This window comes from Ornithodoros turicata, chromosome 1 (assembly GCF_037126465.1).
Source record: "Ornithodoros turicata isolate Travis chromosome 1, ASM3712646v1, whole genome shotgun sequence".
Lineage (NCBI taxonomy): Eukaryota > Metazoa > Arthropoda > Arachnida > Ixodida > Argasidae > Ornithodoros > Ornithodoros turicata.
This window is the reverse complement of record NC_088201.1, coordinates 183,913,072-183,932,244: the sequence shown is the minus strand read 5'-3', so window position 1 is coordinate 183,932,244 and position 19,173 is coordinate 183,913,072. Positions and strand designations below refer to the sequence as shown.

Here is a 19,173-nt window from a genome sequence, read left to right as displayed (position 1 = left end):
GTCTGGGTCTTGAGGTATCATGGGACGTCTGAGGTTTTGAGGTTGCCTCAGAGCTTGAGGCCTTGAGGCTGCCTCAGAGCCTGAGGTCCTGGAGTTACCTCAGAGCATGAGGCCCTGGGGTTACCTGAAGCTCTGAGGTTTCCACAGAGTGGAACTCAAGACATAAACAACAGCGACCACCCGTAGCACCATTTCGTGTTCAAATACTTTCTATTGTGATTGAGGTCATCAGACTTTAAATGGCTTTCCAGACACTTTAATATGTTATTCATGTGTCGCACAAACTCTCCTAATTTTCTTTCTGGCTTCTTCGCCTTGGTGTGCTCTGCTCCTGAAGCATTCAAGGTATATGCACCTAGAAATGAAATTCTGTTGAGGCATACGATAACCAAAGAAAGAATAAAAAATAATACACTAAATGCCGAATAATAATTACCAAATTCACTGAGCATGTACTAAAGTAATTGGCTATCCGCGGTAACAGACTATAAAAGTCCATTGCGGTTAATTGCGATACTCAGAACAATGACGGTTTTCAACATTGGGATATGTGTAGTCTCCAAATAAGTTTAATAACTCTAAGCGTATCAAGAATGATATGAAAAGCAACACAGGGACAGAAATTCGGTGGCGACAGCGTTCTGTTCAAGATATGTAAACTCATTTCATCCCGTATTTGCTGCGGTTCCGGCTCACGCCTTGAAGGCTTTCCTATGCGCCATCGTTCGCTGCCGGCCCTGGCAACATCCTCAGTGCCTACCATCAGACATGCAGTCTATCTGAAATGTGTCGCAGGGAATCTGAAAATACGATATCACAAATATTTCAAATTCAAAGTTGCATCTACTTCTGCAGTGTCACTTCCTACTTATAAAAAAAAATTCAAGCAAATTGTTTTCTTTGATGCGAAACACACGTACGCACGCACTCGCATACCACCAAACCAATATGCAAGAAATAACTTTCACGTACCTTGCTGAAAGAAGCCTCTACGCGTTTTTTCGCTATCCTGCCGGAAAATAGCGTGCACTGGATATTCCGTGTTCCGATTGAAAATCCGTGGCATGATTGTCTCCAGCAAAAATGATCATGTTCTCCACAGAAGCAAGAACGCGAATGTCGTCAAGAGCCTCACGTATACACACGCCATGTTGCGGCACCTCATTAAGAAACGGCAGACAGCACAACGTGAAAGCCGGCGTGTAACTGCTCTAAGCAGAGGGGAGGCGATTCCAGGAACCACAAAAGCGGGAACTTGTTGTACGGCCCCTCTCGAACCAAGGAAAAAGGGAGAAAGAGGGATGCTTCGCTCGAGCGGAGAAACTTAGTGCGGCTGTAAAAACGACACCGACGTTGCATATTTCCCGCGTTGTTTTTCGTAAACCAAATATTTCACCTTTTGTAGATTATTTGCAGAACATTTCATTGTAATGGCATCGCCAACCTGTTTGAAGCTCATAGGATCAGAGAGTATTAATGAGAGAGTAAATGAATTTAGAGAGTAATGAATGAGAGTAAATGAATTTACGCCTTCCTATGTGGATGACCCTAAATTTGATGTAACGTTTTGGCGTTACGGTTTCGTGTCGGGTTAGTTAACGTTATCAATTTAATGAAGGTAGCATGATTAAATTAAAACTCCCCAAACTAAATTGTACTCCAAAAGCCTTGCGAACCCCTCCAACGAAAAATGTCCCTGAGAAATGCCCACCGAAATTCCCAAAGCTGTCAGGTGTATCAAGTTGTGAGACCCTATGTTGATACTAAAGATGCGCTGAGGTAGCCCTAGGTGAGCTACGGTCTGGTCTGAGGTCTTGAGGCGGAGCCTTAAAAGAACCACAGCCAGGTCTAGAGTTCCGAGATTGAACCTCAGAATTGCTTGAGGTTACCTCAAAGAATCGAAAACGAGCTCTGAGGTCCTGAGGCAGAACCTCAGAATTTATTGGGGTAACCTTAGAGGACCCACAGCCGGGTTTGAGGTCCTGAGGTACGGCCTCAGGATTTCTTGAGGTAACCTCAGGAGAACCTCAGGCAGCTCTGAGGTAACCTCAGAGAACCTCAACATATCCTGAGGTAACCTCAGGACCTTTTTCCAATAGGGTCATCCGGCGCAAATCCTATAAGGAGATTCGCCCCCCCCCCTCCCGCAAAGAAACAAGGATTCCTACCTGACCTACATAAGAGTCCCATAACGGCACATGCATATTTGATTGCGCGACAGCCTAACTGCGTCCTATTCCTACGGACGAGAGTTAACATTTAAATAAACATTTAACTAACATTTAAACTTTATGTCAGAAAAGCTGAGGGCCATCCTTCTATCCGCATTGAGTTCTTGTCTGACCTTGACAAGATAAAATGAGGACAGTTACCCTTCTTATCGACCTCCTTTTATCACTATGGCTGATTACAAATATATTTCTACGCATGAAATAGGGATGTTGCAGGAGTCACAATCCTTGAAATGTGTGCATCTGAATGTGCAATCATTGAGTAATAAATTTGATGAGCTTGAGATATTTATTTCTGAACTGTCGGTCAAAATTGATGTGCTGATGCTATCCGAAACATGGTGCCAGGATACGCACCACTATTTCACCCGCCCGGGGTACGATCATTTTTACTTGGATAGGGAAGGGAAACGAGGAGGTGGCGTAGCTATCCTTGCTGATAGAGACCACAATTGTGAAATGATGCCTCAGTTCTCCACTGTAACTGCAGACTACGAAATCTTAGCATTACGAAGTCGTAAATGTTTGTTCTGCGTGGTATATCGCCCACCACAAACGGATATAGTCCCACTTATGAATGCCCTTGAAACGTTATTTTCGTTCATTAACGATGAAAAATACACTCTCATACTAGGGGGCGATTTCAACATTAATATGTTAGTAACTTCACGTCTCAAGAAAGAATTCACCAGCGTGCTCCAGTTGTATGACATGCGCAATGTAGTTAATGCTCCTACTAGAGTAACGGGTTCGACTTCAACACTTCTAGACTTGCTCATTACGAACTGCCCCGAAGATTTGATCACCTGCAGCGGCGTAATTAACGTTGGTATTAGTGATCACATGCCAGTCTTTATATCTGTGAGATCTCGGCTAAGGACAAATAAGCACCCAGGCGTATGGCATAGAACCATCACGGAAGAAAACCTTGTGGTATTTCGGGAGTCCATTCGTTCAGTGAATTGGGATTCAATAGCGAATATCACTGATGTGGAACAGGCCTATAACGTATTTCTCTCCATGCTACTCGAATGTTACAATGCTGCCTTTCCCCTGCAAAAGCAACCCGCAAACAAAAAAGCAAGAAGTCCCTGGATGACCAGAGACCTTTTAAAATTATTGCGAAAGCGGAATAATAAATATAAGCAATTTGTAAAGACCAGGACACAAGAACATCTAGCAGAATTTAAAAAACTGCGAAACACTGTAAACGCTAAGATTCGGCATGCTAAAGCTGACTATTATAGCAAATTATTTTCTGGTGTCACCAATCAACGAATTGCGTGGTCTAAATTAAACGGCCTACTGAGTACTAGCAAGTCCTCAGGGCCGCCGAGTACCATGCTGATTAATGATCAGGAATTGCATAGCGAGGAGCTAGTTCATTGTTTTAATACTTACTTTACCTCGGTTGCAACAACGTCACCATGTCCAAATACTAACACACCAAGCAGCGCCTGCGCCGCATCCGTGTTCTTTGCCCCGACTGATCCTTCCGAAGTGACTGAAATAATGCTAGGGCTAAAAAATAGCAAAAGCACAGACATAGATGGCCTGCAGATTGGCCCAGTCAAGTATGTAATCGATCTCCTGTCACCGCATCTAGCGCATATCTACAACTCTTGTTTGAGCAATGGCGTCTTTCCTGGCAGGATGAAGATGGCTAAAGTTACTGTATTATATAAAACGGGCGATCCGAACATGCTCTCTAATTATAGGCCAATTTCGATCTTGCCTGTTTTTTTTTCAAAAGCACTTGAAAAAATAATTCACAAAAGACTAATGCCATTCTTGAATAAGCATGAGTGCACTGCGAAAGAACAATTTGGGTTTAGGGCAGGACGATCCACTGAGCTAGCCCTGTTACATGCTAAAGAGAAAATCGACTCATTACACTGGCTATTTTTCTAGACTATTCCAAGGCGTTTGACCTTATTAATCATAAAATTATGCTATTTAAGCTTCAGAGCTATGGTGTACGTGGGCTTCCACTCAAGCTGCTAGAATCATACCCGCAAAATAGAATGCAGCAAGTTATGATAAGGGAAAGTGTTTCCACGCCATTAAACATCAAGTCCGGTGTTCCTCAGGGAAGCATATTGGGCCCACTTCTTTTTAATTTGTATATTAACGACATTGTTACGCTCTCTGTAAATGCGGACTTCATTCTTTATGCTGATGACACCACTATACTAATCACTGGGCGTGAATTGGACAGCATCATAAATGATGGAAACGAGATTCTGGAAAAAATAAATCAATGGGCGAGAGCAAATGCACTAGTAATAAATCCGTCGAAAACAAAGGCCATTATTTTTAGGGCAAGAAATAAAGCTGTGGGCATTGCTTCAGACCTGCGATTGGGCACGTCTGCTATCGAAATCGTTGATAGAGTGAAGTTTTTAGGTGTACATTTCCAAGAAACATTATCATGAAATTTACATATTGACCTCCTTTGTTCCAAACTTGCTAACATTACTGGCAAGGTTTACAGGTTTAGAAACATACTCCCCGGTCATGTTAAAATAGCATTATATAATACACTATTCTTTGGCCTATTAACTTACTGCCATTTAGTATCGGGTAGCACCACCCAGCAAAATTTGATTTCAATTGAGAAAATCCAGAAGCGATTTATGCGTGTCATAGCGAATGTCGACAGATACCATTCGACCAATGTTCTCTTTAAGGAATACCAAGTAATCAGAGCAACCGACTTCCTTAAATTTAGATGTCTAAGTACTTACAGGTCATCCCTTAGGAATAAAAACCTTGAATTTTTATCCCTGTTCAACCTCATTTTGGATAACAAGAGTTATCCTACCAGGAGAGACGCTATGTGGACTTGCCCTGGCGTGCGGACGTCATGTGGTGAGCAAAGCCTGCCTTTGCCCTGCCTTTGTCATTCCCTCCGAGTCATTTTCAGATGCCATCATCTCTCACGTAAAACATCGTCAAAATGCGCTGAGCTTTATGTTATTCTTTTCGCCCTGCGGAAAATTACTGACAGCCCCGTTCGCTCCTGGGTCGTTTTTACGGATTCCAGATCTGTGCTGCAGTGTGTGGTAACTATGAGACTTCGCGGTTTCCTCAGCCCTGTGGTGATTGAAATTCTGCAAGTATATAAGAAAGCAAGCGCACAGGGCCACTCTATCGTCTTTCAGTGGATCCCGGGTCATGTAGGCATCAGCGGAAACAAGGACGCAGATCGATCAGCCGCATGCGCGCACCAGTACACCCGGCCTGTCCCCATCATCTTGTCTCGGGGGCATCGCTGTTATCTTGCCTCAAGCCTCACTGGCCCCATGACGCAGTCTCAAAGCCAACGTGACATCACCACCCACTCTCTCCTTTACTCCGTTGACCCCACATTGTCCCTTACTCTCCCCCGCCGAATGCCGCGTTCCTTTACCACAGTCTTCCACCGCATCAGACTTAATGTGGCTATTAACCGGCTTTCAAACACCTCCTCGGTGTCGGTGCGAACAACCTCTGTTCCACGTGTGGTGTGCGCGGTGACCTCCATCACGTCCTTCTGGACTGCGGACAGTACGATCGCGAGCTGGCCCTCATGGAAAATGAATGTTCTCCAACGTGTCGATGAACGCCAGTTCGACTTAGCCAAAATTCTCGGGCCATGGTCGGACCCCTCACATCTGATGCAAGGCCTATGAGCTGTTGCTGATTTCCTCTCCAGCACTGGACTAATGGACGAACTCTAATAGGACACCTTTCCATCATCATCACCTTCTCATCCCTTCCACAAGCGCAATGGGGCAGTGTACCGCCATAACGGCGGAGAATGACCCACCACATCATCATCCCATTTATGTGTGTGTGTGTGTGATGTGTCTACCGGTGGGAGATTGCGGGAAAATATTACGTAACTTTTCCTTAAAGATGCCAAATGCTGTAAATTAGTGCCTCTGTACCGCCACAAAGTGTGTACGGAGAATTATTAAGCATGTTGGCATACTCTGGCTCCGGAATAACATTATTGTTTCTTCATTTTGCATGGCTCACACACCTACACAGTGTAACGTATTTAGTGTGAGAATATAGCTAGATCACATCCGTCATCCTGTGTAAGCTTTAGTAATTATATCTTACGGAAATGCTTCACTTGCAGCATAAACACCTCAAAGAAAAGTTGGCTGTATGCTAGCAGTGCATTGACTACGGTGCTATATCACGGTTTCGGATACATTTTCGTATTCCTATTTCAAAAGACACCACGCTTTGTTTATCTGCTCCGAACAATAAAATTGCAAGACACAGTTCGAAATGTGCTATCAACACACTCGCGCTAGCGATTTGCAAGTGATTGTATCACGGAAACTTGCAACGGAAACTTGTAGCTTGTAAATTTGTAACGGATTGTATGACATTTCCCCTGTCGTTCAGTGTATTACAGATATCTGCTTGTGTTTCACAAAAGCGAAAAAAAAAAACGCACACAATAACACAAATTATATTCCTAAATTTTGGATGGTGCTTAGCTTATGAGAGTTAGTGATGCTGAGGAAGATCGACATGTCAGACTGCATGTTTAACAAGTAACTCAAATGAATAACAAGAACAAATTTTGCTTCGCCGGTATCTCGCTTTTTTTCGGCGTCTTCCCGGACTTCCATAGTACGAGACGTAACGGTAGCGGCACTGGCTCCGCCAATACGAATATTTTAGCTGAAATATTTTTGCTCTAAATTTAAAATGTAGCCGGATCGCTACTCCGCTACTGAAACAAGTCACTGTGGGGTGCCTCGAGGTTCGATTCTCGGCCTGCTTCTTTTTAGTGTCCTTATTAATGATGTTTGCTTTCCAATTAAGCATTCTAGAATCTTGCTGATGTAGGCAACATCAACTTATTCCGTCGGGTTGAGAATATTTCTGATTGTGGCTTGCTGCTAGACGATACAGATTCTGTACATGATTGTTTTTTGCTTGTTCCGTGTTACCGCCACGAAGCAACTGTGGCTATGACCGGCGTACAGGACATGAGGATAGTATGCGTCCCGTGCCGACTTAAGGGGGAACTGTCCCGACATTCGTCTGGAACGTCTTCAGAAAACTCAGGGGAAACCTCTGACAGCACAGCCGGTGGTAGGATTCGAACCCTCCACCTCCCAGTCTTCAGTATATGACTGGTGTAATGCTAACATGGTACACGTCAACCTTGGAAAGATTGTACGAACAACATTAACCCAGAAACTGTTGTGTTTCATTCAAAATAATTGCACTTTGAATAATCAAGTTCCTGAGCAAGTTGATTGTACAGGGACTTGGGTGTTTACATGGATTCTCACTGAAATTTGATCGACACATCAGTTTCATTGTCACTGCAAGTTACCATACGTACTTAGTATTAGAGAGTTCTAGTACATCGTACGCTATCGCTTTTGCGTACGTACGGGATGGCGTTGATGGTCCTGCGTACGCCCATAACATAAAGAGAGCTTCCCCCAGTGCGCAGAACCACCAACGCTATCGCTTAGATGCCAACCTTACAATATCGCTTAGTTGCCTAAAGAGCTGGGAAGCTCAAAACAAAACCGAAACTTCTTAAGCTGGAGAGAACTGATGTTTGAGACTGGAACAACATAGAAGGGACAATTACATACAAAGCCTCAAGTTTGCGCCGATCCCTGTCGTATGAATGTGTGTATGAGTGTCCAAAAATGTAAGAGTGAAAGGAGGATGAGTGAGAGAAAGTAACTGGTTTGTCCCTTCAGATGACGCACCCTGGAAATCGCTGAAAAGGCGTGTTAGCTTAGCTCCATTGGTAGAGCGAAAGATGTGGGTTCGAGTCCTACAGCTTGCTAACCCTTTCAGTGACTTTCATCTTTCATCGTTAACTTCTTAAGCTTCCCTCTCCTAGAAGATCAGTGCCGTTATCTCATAAATAACTTGCTTTTCTGAGATCACCCTAACCCTGTACAAGATATATAACCCAAGTGTGTTTTTCAAAATAAACCTGTTGGAAGTTAGCGCCTGTCCGGTTTGTGTCTGTCAGTCTGTGTCTTCTCGACTGCACTTCCCTGCTTCGTTCCCTCTCCTACCTCCTGCACCATGAGTGACGTTTCGGGTAGCCTCGTGTGGGCCACCGAATGTTTTTCGTGCACGTGCATTGTAAATTCTTCATGCCACATTCATGACCAGTCATCTGCTTCCTCGATTTCGTTATAAATATTCGCCAGCAGTAAAAGCAAAGCCTACAGAAAGCCGTACACGAGAAATACCGGTGAAGTAAAGCGCAGTGTTGATGGACTGCTTTTCCTTGGAGGAGCGCCTAATCGCTCAAAGGAAAATATTCCATTTCTAATTATCTGTGCCCCTTGGGGATGAGAAATTGTATTCACTGAAATATCATACGGTAAGGATGCCACAAGACGTATTCGGCGACGGCAACGACGAGCATCTAAAAGTTCTCTCTAAGTCGCCCACCCGCGCGATAGGAAATGAGAAAAATGGGACACACAAGACACCAGAACGTTTTCGACATAGTCATTCATCAATAAGATAAGTCTCATTTTCAAAGGTCGGTGAGTTCGGACAAAGCGAGTTTCTCTTACCACCCCAGCGGGTTAGGCGAAAAAAAAAAACACACAACCAACCTTCCGTAAGACATGACAAACATCATGGGGGAATCAATCGGACCAGATATCTACGCATTGCAAACCTAGGCAATCTAATCCCACACATCCATGAAGGAACCACGAACATCCATACTCGAGCCGAACGTCTTCGCCGATCTGGGACCAGCTCTGAACAACCCTGTTGAATCCCGTTACGCGCTATCTCAATAGAGATGAGTGTGTGCGTTCGGGTGATAGTATCGTGACGTACACAGCTGGACGGCGCGCGGCATCCCGCTCCTCAGTAGATCCTCAGTGGTGCACACACTGGGGACTACTGCTCTGACTACTCGGTTCCATGGAGAGTTTCCCTGATGAAACGTCATCTCGGTCTTGTGTGAGAAAGAAGAAAGTTTTTTTTTTCTCCCCGGGTGTGCCTATACTACAAATTCGTCCACACAACTTCAGTACTGCATTTGTACGACACTAGGGCTGGTTTCATATCTCAACCCATTGACCACACCTTCAAAGTATCATGTAGCGTTTGTCACTCAGTCAGTTTGTGTCAGTTCTTGAGAAAGTCATTTTTTTCATGAGCCGAAGTCGAGTGGAACGTCCTACCACAGTCCATACTAGATTTTGCCCCATTGTCTTCTCCTTTTCTTTTACATTTCTTTTCCTTTTCTTTTTTTTTTGAATAGCAAGCCGTCCTCCGTCTGGCTGACCTTTCATTACTTTTTTTTTCTTAATAAACATACCCCCCCTATTGTCTTTCGGAAACATCTTCGTGCTCATTGATTTTGCTAGTAGCCAACTACCTTTCTCTTCCATCGTCATGTTTTCTTAATATAATTAATGTACTCTTAGTGTATGAAGCGAGTAACATTTATTCATTGTTCTTAATAATGCAGTAATTTCTGTTCTGAATAATATATTAGCATGTACTGTACTGTGTTTCAATTTTGTATTACCCATGTATTGACCATCACGGTCCATTGGGTTTCTGAATCAGAAATAAATGAATAGTATGGTGCCACGATTGTGGCGAACTGCAGTCAGCCTCAGCACACTTTGGAATTAAGACGATACGGCCATGCTTAAAAGAACGGGGAAGTAGTCATTTATGAAAAAAACAATAATGATCGCGTCAACAGAGAGCCTTATCGCTATCCTGAACTGTTTATAAAATGTGAGCCCGCCACGACCTGGTGCCGATTAGCCTTTCTTTTTGTAATACCGTCCAGAATTTCTGACAAAGTAATTTGGAAACACAGCGCTTCACCAAAATATTAAAAGGTCGTTCCGCCAAATGGTTGAAGGGCGCTCTGGAGGCATGCGTACGGAGTGTACGTCGGGAGAACACCACCAAGAACATTGACGACCCTGTGATCCACTGGTGCGATCTCTACGTTTCATTACCTAGCAATTCAACCAGATTCATGAATCTTCTTCATGGTATTCGCTGAACACGTCCTTCGGTATCAACCGACGAAATGAACCGTAATGGCCTCATTCACATGACCTCACGAATGGGTTACCGGCCATCAGCGAAAGAGGCGCCTTACCAAAGTGGAATAAATTGGTATTATAAGATTCTTACCTGCTAGATGATGTGTCAGCGTAGACACTTCCCTTAAGCAACACGGCTACAAGAACGAACCTCGTACTCGTAAGGGACACCTGGAGAACAGAAACGCTTTCGCAATAAGACTGTAACTCTACTGAACACATATTTGATTCAAATCATTCAAAGGGTGAGCGGTGTTTTCTTTAGTATTGAGTTGTTTCCCTGTCCGATAATAATTCACTCAATGCTGGCGTCTCATGGCCTAATCGCTGACACTATTATGCACCATTTCTTCTCACTTTAGCCTTAGTTGCAGCAAACTATGCAACACGTATGCTAGAAGATACGAATACAAGCAATGTTACATTTACACCTTGACCATGAATGCTTCAGTTATCTACTAACAATCCAAGCGCTGCACCGAAGGGAATGGTTTTATGCACTAGATACTTAATACCAGTTTGTTACGCATAATTGCTTTTTTTGATAATGACACACTGACGAAAGTGACTGCAAAGTTGCAAAATAGGCTATATGTTTTCGAAAGCTGGGTGTGATCAAGTACTGCTAATTGTTAAGTCTCATTTTTAAGGCCTCCATTGAGGAGGAACAAACTACACCTGCCATTCAGTTGCCTGTCCAACCTTGCCCTGTAATTTTGGCTTGATCTCAAGAAACGAACGAATGGAAATGAACAGAAAATATGTAGGGAACTCATTTATTGTGCATCGCTCTCAGTGCTGCAGAATTCAATGTGAGCCGCCTAAATCCTCAAACTGTCATTGTATGCTGCACAAACATTCGATCACTCCCCAGGCCGACCTGTGAAACAATCCCACTTCCCGTTGTTACGCGTCGTTTAGTTTAAGACAACTTCTTACCTCCAATTTCAATACCGACCGCGCATGCTTAATAACGCATCAGTCATTGCCAAAGGTCTTCATCCTAATTGCGTATTCCGCGAGACGAACTTTATTACGCAATGCTAGGTATGTTTTAGAATTATCGCCTTCAGCTAAATACTGAGAAACGGCTCGCATGAACCCCTTTAGCAGACAATGGCCCAGCATTTTAAAAATCAGCTGTGCAACATGTATATATGCATATATGTCGTATTTCACTCGAGTCTCGCACGCAGTTGTCCGTGCGCCTCGGCTTCGACATGCTTGCACTTGAACAGGAGAAGTTCCTCCGTCGACAACTGCTTGGCCGGCGTGGCGCGTTTGCTTCCACGGCGTGACATCTGCAGCTCGCCCCATTTCATGGGAGTGCTCGTGTCCACGGAATTTCTTGCTATAGTCGGCCATGCTCAAGCGGGCAACGTCATGAATATCGCGGGTGAGGGGGGGGGGCGGACCATGCGTCATCAAGTCCCTCGGAGAAGTGTCGTGGAACCCTACAGCAACGTCTGGAAGTCTCGCGACCATAGCAGCATAGATACGACTTTCATTTCGTTTAGCAAAAGGATTAGCGAAGCAGTCACAACTCCCATTTACAATGTTGTTCAATGAAACTGACTTAGCCACTTCGTTTTTGCACTTTCAGAGCTACAGATGAAAGAAATCAGTAGATTGCAGTGCCTATAATTCCATTTTTAGTACCTAAGTCGGGATATTTAACGTATATTCTATCTAACGGGATATTTATATCTAATTTATAGGGGACTAATATATCTAACGGGATATTTTGTGCCTAATAATCCGGTCTCTAATAATAACACCATCCTAACAATCAGCAACAGTCCAAAATCATATCATCACTTCACCGTCTTTGGATTATGTAATCGCGTTCCACGCTGGGAATGGGACACCAACTGTGTTCAAATCCTGGCACCGGCTGTGCTGTATAGGACCTTATCCTGGGTTTCTTCAGCCGTAATTTGGCAAATCGCGCTCCCCGTAAAGTAAACCCGATACCCCACATCGGCATGCCACCATACCAGGCAGGCACGCAACTCCGCAGTAGCACGCTACCAAGCAACCGAACAATACTACATTTCCGTAAAAGAAGAGGCGGCATTAAAACACGATATTGGGATAGGTTGTGATATACCCAGCTCCGCTGATACAGAAGGAGGCACTGTCGTGCTCAGACGCTCTCAGACATATGTCGGCACAGTTCCCTTAGAAGTCGACCCAGGGCGTCAGGCGTGACGTTGCCAACCTCTGTGAGGCCGACAACAGCGAGCCCTTTCACCACCACCACTACCACCCGTCCTGAACATCACTGATTTGGTAGTCGAGGCTCACGAGCAACTAGGCGACTCTAAGTTTTACTTGGCCTTACATAAATGTCCTGCGTCCTATTTCTGCAAGTTTACGAACGAAGTAAGCGATACCAGTTGCCATATGTACTTAGTTCCTACGTTATCTGGTGCACGGACGTTAAAACAAGTATATTTGAACTTCTCAGAAAAGTAGAAAAGGAAACCCATTCCGGCTAACCGATTATATCGGGTACCAACACCCCTAAAGAAAATATTTTTTCCTTCACCGGCAGTTTCATTAGTCACGTTCGGCGCCATCGTCCTTCGCATATTTAAGATACCAGTGACTTTTTCTGTAAAATTTCTACAATTACAAACAGGTATGCTGATCTCAGCGACCACTTTCCAGGTGAAATGGATGTAGTTTTCCTCAGGGGTCGAAACTGGAACTGAACCGTAACCGAAAACCGCAAAAAACGTTCTTTTTTGCAGAACCGAACCCTAAACATTTTTGCTCTCGCCTTAAACGAACCGGAACTGAATCGAACAACATATTGTGCGGTAACCGGTACGCCAGACGGTAAAAACGCCAATACCACCCACTCGACTGCCGCGCACCCGCTCCCTGCATCGCTTGGAATCTTGCCGAATTCATAGAGCAGACAAATTGATAAACCAAGAAATGGTGAATCCATGCACCTTCTAGAGCCTCACTTCCAAGAGGTTCACGACATCCCTGTACATTTTTTGTGACTCGAGGTGTAAAAAAAAAAAAAAAGAAAACATGCTACACGACAGCTACACTTTGCATTGCTGCCTCGCTGCTTCCTTTTTAAGCGACGTACATTTTAATAGGTCACAGTGACATTCACAAGCAACGCAGACCTTTACGACCACGGGCAAGACTATGGTGGAAGGAAACACAGGAGGCGGCATCTCGCCCTCTTTTCAACGGGGAGCAGCGTGCCGGCCAGCGCATGGGACTCTGGGATACTCCTATCTACCACATGACCGCTTTTCTCTCTTTTTTTCTCTAGAAACTGGCCATAGCGTTTTGCAATGGAGCTCAACGTTATGCTGTACGCCATTTCCGAGCACGTTTCGGTACAGTAAATGATTATTCGCTGTGAACTACATGGTTCGTTGTACCTATGAAGTGTAGAGGCGAGGGAGTAAGAGAAAGGAAGAAGGGGCAAGCCATCGCCGGAACCTGATATTACCTCTCACATGTGGTACACTGATTAGCACAGCACACGTAAACCGGTTCCAACCGATTAATATTGGTTCAAACCGTTATTTTGGTTGCGCTGAACCCGACCCCGAACCGAACCGATAACCTTGAACCGGAACTTGAACCGAACCCCCACAAATAACGGTTCCGAGCCTTGGTTTTCCTACACAAAATATACCCGTCACAGCGAGGGGCGAAAATTTTGTGATTCCTTTCATGTGACATTCGCGCCATAACCCCAGTTTGAAACTGAGAAAACAATAACTTTTTAAATATTCTCCTAATACATGCTATGCACAATTTCATGGAGCTACAATGGGATCTATCTCCACGTCTATCTCCACGGAATACCAATCTGTTTCTCATGTCACGTTAAAAACTGTGGAGGAATATTTTGATGTGCGTTCCCCAATTCACTGCAGGCGTATTGATGAGGTATTCATAAATTGGTCACGTTATGGAACGCGATGACTGGGTTTTTTAATCATTAAATCGTTGTCCACCTCCATTAAATTTTAATGTTACAATTCAAAGCAGTGTGTTAATTTTTCTGCACGTTGCAGTTGAGGAAAAACGTTCATTTTTCGTATGGTTGTCGCGTAGCAAGTGCGGCTATGAACGACATACTGTCATGGACAGATGGAGATAACACAGCAGGATGGAATGGGAAAGGCCGATCATTATGCATCCTGGGTCGACTTCACGGGGAACTTCGCCCACATTTGCACGGCCAGAAAATCCAGGGAAAAAAGAATGAGGGATAGGTAACGCTTCGATTTAACACGAATTAGCAGCGGGAGCTGCTGAGGGGAGGTGTAGACACATTCGTCGATACATTGTTGACAAATGGCGACTAAACAATTTTGCAACAGAGTTTCTACTGAGTGTATTTTATTTCACTGTTCTTCACGTAGTGTGACGATGAGAACTTTCTGATGCGTGGTGAGAGTTGATACTTCTTGCTGCGATGTGCGATTCTCGAAAACCAGGTTGATGCACGAATTGCAGTTGGTAATGGGGTCTGCCAGTTTGTTGCACATATATATACAATGCCATCTGGTTGGCAACCTGGGTTGGGAATGTGGTCTTACTAGCATCCACACTGAAATCACCCAACATAATGCTTGTTTTGTGTCGACTTAGTCTGACTGCGCAAACTCCAGAACCTATGTCGTTGTTGCTGTGGGTGAGAAGTAGACTGTGGCAATTTGGACGCCGCAGATTTCTGTCATCAACCGTACCATTCAACTGAGCTCGTTGGATTCATTCTCGTTGCTTGGCTCGGCGCCGTTCTTTGGAAGCAGCTTGTCGTGCAGGTGATGGCTTGGGACGTCCCATGCGGACTAGATAATTTCGCCGCCTAAACAACATATTACACAACAGAAGGAGAGAGACCACACCACAATCACGATCGCAGAAAGGAGGAGCGCAGAGAGGGAGGGGGAGGAGGGTTTTGTGTCAACGTCGAGACGGACAGTCCAGTCGAATACATGGGTCTAGGAAACACAGCCTAATGATTTCTAATATTCCTCACAACCACCGTGCAAAATATTTAAGAAATCGTATCGCGCGATTTATAATCGGTTTTTTTCTATGCCCCAGTTGGTCCTGAGTAATGGCCGCAGCGAGCTCTCGCGTGACCTGCATAAGAGCAAAGCCTCACGTGACTTGCGCATGCCTGTTTGCGCGATAGTTGGTTGTTGCGTGCTAGCATTTGCCCATTATGATGATTCGGTAGGTATCACCCAACGCACAAAATGTTATTTATTTGACATTTTTATAGCCTCCTGCAACGACGCTCCGCTATATTCTTTCTTTCACGCTTACTTTGTACCCATAGTTACTCTACTTTTCGTCGCCTTGTTGTTTGTTACGTCATTACCCGCCGTGTATTGGAAAACATTGTCTTCCTAGAACAGCCCGACGTCAAATGCGTCTCGATACACATCGAAAGTGTGTTATATGTACGGCAAGGAGAAAGATGCTCTAGAAGCTGCCGAAATGTGCATGCACTTATGCACTATACACAAAGCTGCCGAAATATGCATGCACTAATCCTCTATAAAGAGTGGAAATATGCCCCGTTATATAAGCGATAATTAATCGTAAACATTTCGCCGTCACTATACTACCAACGTGGTTACACTGCGATTTTTCGAGTGCTTTCCTTCAGGAAAAGGCAGAATTGACAAAGCACACATGAACTGCGCACCACACGCCGATATAGTAACCTGAGGTAAATGGACTTGGAAGTAGTGTGCTGCACGTCCCGCGGGCCCGCGGGTTGGGCACCCGCATGTTGGTGCGGTTGGCGGGGCAGCGGGTCGGGTGCGGTCGATGCATGTGACCAAAACACTATTAGAAAGTACACCGATTTCCTCAATTTCCTGGGCGTGTGTACTATGCACTGGCGCGAAATATGACGTATAATACTCCTGCCACAAGACAAGTTGAATGCCATTCCCAGCGAATGATATTCGCTCTGAATGACATTCGTTTCGTGTCACACGGTGACGTCAAACGGCGATTCACCCAGCGAATGAGTTCGGGGAACTTATTCGCTTTTCCCTCTCGCACCGACAGTGTACCCTTGCTGTAGAGAGGTATCAAAAACAACAGCGATAAACCGTTTCAAGAAATGAAAGACGGATGAAAAGTTGTACACCAACATTTTATCACGAATCTGTTAGCTTTTGACAAGAAGGAAGGAAGGCTTAACACTGTTTTTCGGAGAACTACCCTCGTTCCCAGTTGCCACGTTGCCAAGTGCGGTGTAGATAGGCTTCTTAGCTGTCTTTGCTCGTGAAATAGTCTAACGTTTCGCTAGTTTCGAGCAAAACAAATAAAAATATAACTAATGCACTCGTATAATGCTTCATATGTTTGGCCCTGGTGTCTGTCGACACTATCGACACTGACATCATTTGCGAATGACATTCTGTTTCTTCGTGTAGCTCGATGTAAGAAAAACGAATGCCATTCGGTGCGACTGTCATTCGCTGGGAATGCCATTCGGTATGCCCTGTGACAGGGGTATAACGTCGCTGACGAGGGCGGAACAAACGCTCACACCGCTTAGGGTGCGACAGCGCCTGTGTGTCCTTCTTTGTCCATGTCGCGTTTCGTCTCATCATGCCTCAAGTCATAAACCAACATGCATTTGCACCTTTTTGCCCCCTGCGCTGATGTCATACAAGAAACCATGCACACAGACACATCTAATCATGAGGCACAGACTCGGGAGTACTCTCAGTTTTCTCGTCAGCGTTCATAGCTTCGCGGGTAGCGGGTCGGGTGAGCTTTTGGAAAAAATATGCAGGCAGCGTGTCGGATGCGGATTTGCATCTGCGGATGCGGGTCGGATGCGGATCAGACAATTCTGGTCCTCGCAGGAGTATACTTGGAAGCATCGTGAATCGTATCTGAATTCGTCACAATCCCGAAATTCCGTCGCGGGATCGCGGGATTGACAGCAAAAAATCCCGAAATCCCGGGACTGCAAAAATGGCTCGGGATTGACAACCCTAGGCATAACACGTTGCCTAGCAACCGAGGCACTAGCTGACCAGTGTCGTGGTTTTAAAACCTTGCCGTTCCATCTACGGAATACACGAGCGTGGGGCCACCCAATCTATATCTTACTTTGGTTGCTGAGGTATCGGAAAGCAGAACAATGAAAAATGCTGCCTGCAAACCTCACTGAAACTACATAAGGGTCGTAGTCATCGCCGTTATCGGTACGTGTAAGGCCTTGTCGCTCCATCTGCTCACACTGGAGCTCACCGCATGAATCCACACTATCCTTCTTATGTAATTCTGTGTCGCTACACTCAAAAACCTATCTTAGGCACGACAAGCGTCTAAAACAGCGATAAATGCTCCAAATACGTTTGTTTCCAAAACCGTTGAGCGCAAACGAAGGACGGCGCCAATGTGTGCGAGGTCAGAGTGGTCAGGTGACAATCACTGGCTATGGCTTGTGACCAAATATACTGTATTGGTCTTTTGTTGTTTCTTGTGTTTGTTTAGACATTTATGCGCGCAAAGAGCAATAGAAAAGGAGCATTTCGGAATTTTTCAACGGGAGGATATGCTCTTATACTTAGAAATAAGATGCATTTTCAAATATGCCAGAAATACAATCTGGTATGCTGTATATATACTCTCTTCACGACTTCCTAAACATGTGTTCTGCACTCCAGACTAGGCCGGCATGGATATACTGTCTCCAGAAAAAGAAGAAAGAAAAACAAGCATTTCCATTCAATTCGTAGCCCTAGTTGTATGTGATCAATGTTAGCAGCAATTCAAAGTAACACCATCTCCGTGCGATTATGTACTTCTCTTGGGAAAAACGGACTCCACGTAAACAAGCTTAAGCTGAACATCAACCTGAATTTTGCGTCATCAGTGACTTCTGTTCATGGAGGCTAAACTGGTTACGCGCACGAGGCGACTGCGTACATTAAGACACGTTAAGTGAATGTATCTTGCCGGTGACAGAAACGTGTGACGCTCTTACATGCCAGGCATTAGTTGTTGAAGTACAGCCTCCACTCGCCGCAGCAGCGCCTCCCAGAACGCTGATGAAGAGGAAAGGAACGTAAAGAGCTTGAAGGATATTGAACATTGTGTTCAGATGAAATTGATTGGGCGCAGCAAGTGCAAGAGTATTTATAGAGCACTGCCCACTGTGCAGTGGGCTTCCCTGGTTAACTCATGGCTGCGTAGCAGTCTGCCTTAACGATGTAAGTAAAAAAAAGACCGCCCTAATTACCAAACAGGCGACAAACTGCCAGAAAGCGATTTGATGTTGTTGGACATGTTTCAAATTAACGTAGGTCAAGATTACTTTGCGAGTAATAAGTCCGGTAATTACGCTAACGTTAATTGCCTGCGCAATGCTGACGATGGCCCAATTATGGAGAGACAGCTGCTGTATTATTACCGCAAATCACCTAAGGCTAACAAGATGCGGAATTCGTGTTTTTTTTTTTTGTTTTGTTTTTCATTCGAACAAGCATATGATGGAGGGAAGCCTGGAATTAAAATAAAAAATAATTAATGATTATGAAAATTAATTACATTAATTTAAAAAGAAATCCCTATATGTGGCAGCGCACGCGACACTTTCCGCGTTATAGATGGAGAAACCCCGAAGTGCTTTATCTTGCACCGACATAGAGCGCTCCAAGACCTATTTGCTTTTGAGATACAGGAAAAATTGTTTTAAATGCGATAGCATTTTTTAACGCATTTCTGAGCCTTGTTGAAGCGTGGGTCACTGGAGGGGGTTGTTTCATTCTCGCGGTACGCTATCTCTGCTAGAGTCACTAGATAGTGGTAGAGAGTACATGATCCTT

At 44.6% G+C, this 19,173-nt stretch overlaps 1 protein-coding gene across 1 annotated transcript in view; it reads right to left on the bottom strand.

Moving 5' to 3' along the window:
* Positions 1–18,489, bottom strand: part of LOC135373840 (uncharacterized) — a 47,343-nt gene extending 28,854 nt beyond the window's left edge. The window contains exons 1-2 of the mRNA XM_064606897.1: positions 18,333–18,489; positions 10,407–10,486 (exon numbers count right to left, since the gene is read on the bottom strand). Of these exons, the coding sequence (XP_064462967.1) occupies positions 10,407–10,486; positions 18,333–18,440 (188 nt within the window). The 5' untranslated portion in view covers positions 18,441–18,489. The remainder of the gene's footprint in view (positions 1–10,406; positions 10,487–18,332) is intronic.
* Between the last annotated feature and the right edge of the window lie 684 nt (positions 18,490–19,173).